The sequence below is a fragment of the Squalius cephalus genome (assembly GCF_949319135.1).
Source record: "Squalius cephalus genome assembly, chromosome: 8".
Taxonomy (NCBI): Eukaryota; Metazoa; Chordata; class Actinopteri; order Cypriniformes; family Leuciscidae; genus Squalius; species Squalius cephalus.
The window spans coordinates 4422727-4430209 of NC_137129.1; the positions used below are offsets into that span (position 1 = coordinate 4422727).

General features: G+C 35.0%; 1 protein-coding gene across 1 annotated transcript; it reads right to left on the reverse strand.

Annotated features, from left to right (window-relative positions):
* Window positions 1-803: 803 nt before the first annotated feature.
* On the reverse strand, window positions 804-7271 carry laptm5 (lysosomal protein transmembrane 5). The gene is made up of 7 exons (XM_079879157.1): window positions 6956-7271; window positions 5305-5413; window positions 4002-4078; window positions 2694-2822; window positions 2487-2582; window positions 1065-1157; window positions 804-885 (listed from the first exon to the last, which is right to left on the reverse strand). Exons 1-7 carry the CDS (start codon window positions 7022-7024, stop codon window positions 811-813), a joined length of 648 nt encoding a protein of 215 aa, XP_079735283.1. The 5' UTR covers window positions 7025-7271; the 3' UTR covers window positions 804-810.
* Between the last annotated feature and the right edge of the window lie 212 nt (window positions 7272-7483).

Consider the following 7483-nt stretch of genomic DNA (forward strand, 5'->3'; position numbering starts at 1 on the left):
TTTTTGTTTGCGTTTTATAACATTATATCAAGAAATTCATTATATCATTATATATAGAAATACGAAATATATAGAAATATAATGTTTTATAACATTATATCAAGAAATACGAATGAAATATTCCCCCTACACATACAGCGGTAAAAAAAATAATCTCATAATCATAAAATCCCCCAGATGTCACTAGTTTCTGACTCATGATGACCACACAATGATGACAGAGCTGCATCACAGAAAATAAACTGTAAAAATGATTTTCTTTCTCAGTATTTTTGTCTTGTTTTCCAGTACAAATATCGAAACATTCTTAAATCAAGATGCATTTAACTAAAGAAGTCTTGTTTACGGAAAAATGTTTCAAAATTAAGCGAGTTTATGCTTTAGATAAAAAAAAAATTTTCTTTTCTTTTTTTTTTTCAGGAAACAAGACTTAATATCTTGTCATTTTGCCTCTCAAGTAAACGTATTTTGATGTAATAATTTTTGCTATTTTTACTGGAAAACAAGACAAAAATACCAAGCATTTGCTACCACTTTTTTTGCCAGTGCATTTTAACCACAACAGGAACTGTTTAAACCGTCTTCCTTCACCGTGCTTCCCTAACCAGTGAGGACACAATAATCAGAAACACATTAATTATTAATTAATTCCCTTTATTTTGTGAAAGCGAGGATGCAAGCGTAGGCATGTGTGTTTATGTGCTGCTTCTGGTTGTTAGCATATTTGTGCTTATTGTGGTTTAACATATTCACGTGGTATTATGGTTTTTGCGTCATAAAGCCATGCAGGAAATACGTGTGCATGTAATTTTAGGGCTCTTGATAGTTCGGGGGTGTGTCTTCGGTTTTCATTTTGAGAGCCTCATCATAAGAAGGAAGCTTCACCTGTTAGTCAAAAACACAACAAATGGCGATTTGTTTTATTTGATCATAACAGTATAAACTATTAAAAGAAGATCAGAATGGATTGGAATTGTATATTTTTAACTTATTAAAAGATATAATTATACAACAACATTACAACTGCTGTGTCTTCTGACACCAAAAACAATAAATGCACTTACCGTCACAGTATTTCCAGTGTCAACATGGATGGCAGGGACCCTTCTTTCCTTCAGGGCGTAGAAAGACCTCATTGACACCTGAAGGATGTACACCTACACAGAACACACACACACACAGGGATACTAATGAAAGCCCAAATGCACAGAATGAACACACAGCTAGGCAGAAAGCATCCAGAGGGCAGTTTAATTTCCCTCTACCTTCTCCTAAATCCTCCTCAATCAGCAAGAGAACACACGCTATGACTGGCTCTATACATCGCTTTCAGACCTCAAACACCCTTACACGCAGAACAAGCGCTGGTTAGACTGTACAATTCACAGCAGCAGACAAAACAACACTGTGTGTGTGTGTGTGTGTGTGTGTGTGTGTGTGTGTGTGTGTGTGTGAGAGTGAGTGAGTGAGTGAGTGTGTGTGTGTGTGTGTGTGTGTGTGTGTGAGAGAGTGAGTGAGTGAGTGAGTGAGTGTATGTGTCTGTGTGAGTGAGAGTGAGTGTGTGTGTGTGTGTGTGTGTGTGTGAGAGTGAGTGAGTGAGTGAGTGTGTGTGTGTGTGTGTGAGAGAGTGAGTGAGTGAGTGAGTGAGTGTATGTGTCTGTGTGAGTGAGAGTGAGTGTGTGTGTGTGTGTGTGTGTGTGTGTGTGTGTGTGTGTGTGTGTGTGTGTGTGTGAGTGTGTGTGTGTGAGTGTATGTGAGTGTATGTGTGTGTGTGTGTGTGTGTGAGTGAGTGAGTGAGTGTGTGTGTGTGTGTGTGAGAGTGAGTGAGAGAGTGTGTGAGTGAGTGAGTGTGTGTGTGAGTGTATGTGTGTGTGTCTGTGTGTGTGTGAGTGAGTGAGTGAGTGTGTGTGTGTGTGTGAGAGTGAGTGAGTGAGTGAGTGAGTGTGTGTGTTTGTATGTGAGTGAGTGTGTGAGGTGTGTGTGTGAGTGTGTGTGTGTGTGTGTGTTTGTGAATAATTTGTATGTGTTTGCATGAGTTTGTTTTTAATAGAATGATGACATATAACTGTGTTTGTGTGTATACAGTGGCATTACATTTATTTTAAACAAATTATATTATCAGCATAAATAACCGTCAAATACTTGTAGGTTTATTTTTTATAGTTACTTTAATTCAGCAAGGAAGCATTAAATTGATCAAAAGTGACAATAAAGACATTTCAGTAAAGACTTTCCACAGACATAATGATTTTCATACTGTACCATCGCAGAAAACTTTGCACTCTGCATTTTTACGTTTTCAAAAAAACGATATATCTACTAAAACTATATATGTGTGTATATAATTATCATTATAAGCAGTTTTCCTCATGGGGACCAAAAAAATAAGAGGACATTTTGTCCTCTTAACATAGGGTTTACCAGGACACGCGCACACACACACACACACACACACACACACACACACACACACACAGGACTTATACCTTCAGCAGTATGTCCATCATAAAGAACACACTGTACCACATGGTCAACTGGCCAATGTCCTCCTCATTCAACACAGGGACTCTTTTCTGTTCCTTCTGTTAGGGACACACACACACACAAGTACACATTAACTGGCTGACATTATGTTGAAATGAACAGGTCAGTATTGAGTTTAGTGTGGTCATGTGTGCAGGTATGGTCCTCACGACAGCTTGCAGCAGGTCTCTGTAGGTGGGGGTCCCGGGAAGACCCCAGGCTCCGTTAAACAGCGAGAGAAAACTCAGAGTCAACTCCACCATCATCATCAGCGTGAACGGAAGGACAAATATCGAGCCCTTACACACAGGAAGAGAAACAGTGAATCACACATTCAGTCATTCACATTCCAGAAGCGCTGTTTCCCTGTTATAGACTGATCAGGGTTGAAATGTGTAGTTTGGAGAGAGCGCAAGGATTCTGTGTTTCACCAGCTTCATAAATATTGAGACAAGCTCTCTTTCTGGAAGCTGGATAAATAAGGTGCACACACTCACACACACACACATACACTGAGCCATTGCTTATGCAAACTCACATGCATACACATCCAATAAAACAAAAACTGACTAGACTTATTCAAAATGTATCAACACAGATCGTTTCATTACCAATTTAGTATGTATATTTGACTTCGGTCGCACAGATTTATTATTGTCCTTGTAAACTCTCCAAGAAGAATCAGTTACTTTCTGGAATGAATCCGGTGTGCATTAAAACAGCACAGTCTGATAATGGCATGAATATTTCTGTTCAAGGAGTGAATGCTATCGGAAAAATAAACTAAGTGGAATATAATAACTGTCAGTGTCATGAATAAGACGATCACCTTCAATTATTATCACGTATTATCCTATTAGAAATAAAAAAGGGTACTTTTCAAAAGTTTGTGGTCAGTAAGATTAAAACATATATATATATATATACTTTTACATTATATTTATGACTGGAGTAATGATGCTGAAAATTCAGCTTTGATCACAGGAATATATTACATTTTAAAATCTATTAAAATATTTTAAATTGTAATAATATTTCACAACAATATAGTTTTTGATCAAATAATTGCAGCCTTGGTGAGCATGAAAGTCTTCTTTCAAAAACATAAAAAAACCTTTAACCTGCATACATTTTGTCCCTGTTGAAATGTGATTTAGCATTGTATTTTATTATTAGTATGATTGGATAGTAAGAAAGCAATTATTCGAGATGTACATTTTTAATCTTGACCTAAAATGGTACATGCATTTTGCTTCTTTAATTGTATCATATGTAACAACACCTTATGTAATATTTAATGGATTTTTTCAATAAATAAAACTTTCAATTAACTTAACTCATATCTATGCATTTATTCATGCATTAATGTGTTCAAATGTATTTCGTAATGCATCACTGTGTTTTTTTCCCCTCATAAACCACATTTCCATGTACTGATGTTCAGAGTACAGATGGAGAGTGTCCCGCACACACTATACCTTGCGCTGAGAGAACAGAGCCAGCACAGCCGAGATGGACATCAGGACCAGCATCAGAATATTAGTGCTGATGTCAACTGGAAAACAGAGAGAGAGAATTTTAATGGCTTTCTCTAGTATTTCTATATTATCTATGATTGTTTTTTTATGTTATGCTAAAGGATTCATTAATATATGCAAAGTATTATACTGAACAATATTTGATCAAGATGCAACATAGGGATTTTTATGTTGATTTCATGAACTAATGCTGTTTTTATTGATATGACGGCAAAGTATATAATATCCAGTGGGGAACATAATCTGAGGCCCCTGACAATCTGTGATTCAGATTTTTTATTTTTCTTAAGAAATTAATACTTTTATTTAGCATGGAAGCATCAAATTAATCAAACGTGACAGTAAATACATTTATAATGTTACAAAATATTACTATTTCAAACGCTGTTCTTACTATCTTTCTATTTATCAAAGAATCTTGACATTTTTTTATCATGGTTTCCTCTAAAAAAACACTGATAATAATCAGAAATGTTTCTTGAGCATCAGATCATCATATCAGAATGATTTCTGAAGGATCATGTGACACTGAAGACTGGAGTAATGATGCTGAAACTCCAGCTTTGATCACAGGAATAAATTACATTCTACAATATATTACAATAGAAAACAGTTATTTTAAATTTGAATCATATTTCACAATATTTTTACTGTATAACACTGTATTTTTGATCAAATAATTGCAGCCTTGGTGAGCATAAGATACTTTTTTCCCCCTAAAACAATAAAAATTGAACAGTAGTGTAGACTTTAGAAATATTTCTGAAGATTCTGAAGGTCACTAATCTAATAGTACATTTGTGGTGATGATCACGTGAACTCTTGGGACAAAACAAATAAGAAATTATGAAATGAAAAAATGGGTAACACTATTTTACAGAGTCCTTGTTACACATTACATGTAGTTACTATAAATTATACATAACCCTAAAGTAAGTACATGTAGTTAATTATTGTTGGTCAGTACTTAAATGTATAATTACACAGTAACAAAGATACCTTAAAATAAAGGGTTACACTTTATTTTAAGGTGTCATTGTTACAATGTAATTATATATTTAAGTACTGAGTAATGTTAAGCAACTACATGTACTTACTATAGGGGATTTGGTTTACGGTTAGTTGCATGTAATTATACATAGCTTACTGTTATTACTATGGTAAGTACATGTAACATACGTCACAAGGACACTGTAAAATAAAGTGTTACCAAATAAAGTGTAACTGAATGAAGTGAACTCACAGACACGCTGGCCCTTGAAAGCCTTTGATTCATGATAGGAGAAAGAATATTCCGATTTCTCCCATGAAGGCATAAGAAAGATGCCTGCCAGTTTCAGCACATTACCAATCTATAGAGACGACACACACACACACACACACACAGAGGGGGTACAGATGAGATGAATGTGACAGAATGAATTCATAAAGGTAAACGTGTGTCTCAGTTTGTGTGTATTCTGGCAGCCGGTGTGTTTGGTCTCTCTCCTCCGAGCCAACACCAACAGAACAAGTTACACAAGAACAGCGGTTCATTCAGAAAAACCTGTAAAAGTGTAAATTACATAACATAGACACAAACTCCTCCCTCAGATACATATGCTATGGACAGAGGGTTTCCAGTAAACGTATTTATTCCTAAACCGATTATCATGATTATATAATGCGGTTTGGTTAAGTATTCATAAAACTATCTTTGAAATATCGATTTCTCACTCAATCCTTTTTAGATCATGATGTAAAACTGTAAATGCATGTTAGTTTCTCTGTCTATGCATCTAATATATTGGTGGATAAATAAATATCAGCTTCAGATAGAGAGATGGATAACGCTGTACGACAAACAGTGTGTTAAAAAAGAAAGGTAAAACTTTATTTTGAGACATTCTATTCTATTATTCTATCTAGTATTAGTAGACTGTTAGATCAGGGTAAGAAGAATAAATTGACGTGTAGTTGCGAAGTTACTTCAGTAACACTTTACAATAAGGTTCATTAGTTAATGTATTGACTAACATGAACTAACAATACAGTATTTATTAATCTTTGTTAATGTTAGTTAATAAAAATACAGCTGATCATTGTTTGTTCACGTTAGTTCACAGCGCATTAACTAATGTTAACAGATACAACCTTTGATTTTAATAACGTATTAGTAAATGTTGAAATTAACATCAAGTAAGATTAATAAATGCTGAAGAAGTATTGTTCATTCTTAGTGCATGTTAACTAAGGTAGTTAACTAATTGTAAAGTGGGTTACGCTTTATTTTAAAGTGTCATTGTTACAATGTAATTATACATTTAAGTACTGAGTAATGTTAATGAACTACATGTACTTACTGTAGGGTTAGGATTTGGTTGAGGGTTAGTTGCATGTAATTATGCATAATTTACTGTTATTACTATGGTAAGTACATGTAACATGGACACTGTAAAGTGTTACCATTACTTCTAGTCAGTATAATGTCTCATGGGAAGCATCAAAATAAAGTTTTAGCAGATTTTAAGTAAACAGTCTACTAATACTCTAATGACTGCTAGTTGACATTAAAAGTTACTTATAGTTATTAGAATATCTAAAGTGGACTATCGATATAAAGTGTGATATTGAGTCTGTGGCTCAGTAAGTGACTGTGACTTCAAAATGGAGTCAGCTTCCTCTATCTTCTGCACTAATGGGTGCGTGCATTGAACAAATGAGAAAATAACAGCATTAAAATGGCCATGCTCTTACCAGAAAACAAAACTTTATATACTTTAGTGACTTTGAAAGTCCATTGAACTAATACTGCAAGTGAATTAAAGCAATTAAAGCACTCTTTAATTGTAACTATATAAGCACATACTGTATTGTACGCAGCATCTATAGGTGTGTGTATGAAGCTGTTTTACCAGATATAAGATGGCAAACGTGAGGGTCGCCGTGTTGACATGGCAGCAGAGAGTGCGTGTTCCAGACATCTTTCTCTCCGTCTCTTCCTCAGTGAGAACAAGCGAGCTGAAACACTCAGAAACACACACGTAAATCCACCCGGCTGTTACTGATGCTCATGTAAGTTCCTGTGTGTGGTGGTCAGGGCTTCCTGTGTACTTTCCGAGAACTTCGTCAATTATTTTTTGTTATCATCTTAGGCTTATTTTAGTGATTTTTATCACGAGTTCTACTCTTTCAATTCTGTAGAAGCATGCATCACTGTTGTGATGCACAAGCCTATATAAAGATGAGTTTAAACATTGATCATGGGAAGTGACTATTTATGGCCGAACACAACATTAGGCAACTACAGTAATTACCTAAACATGCTCATTTCTTTGACACTTTGACTTTTCACTTCACAGAGTAACTGTTCAAATCTAAGACACAGAAAAAATAAATACACAGTAGCACTTTATTTTGAGTCCACTTTAGACTACTGACTA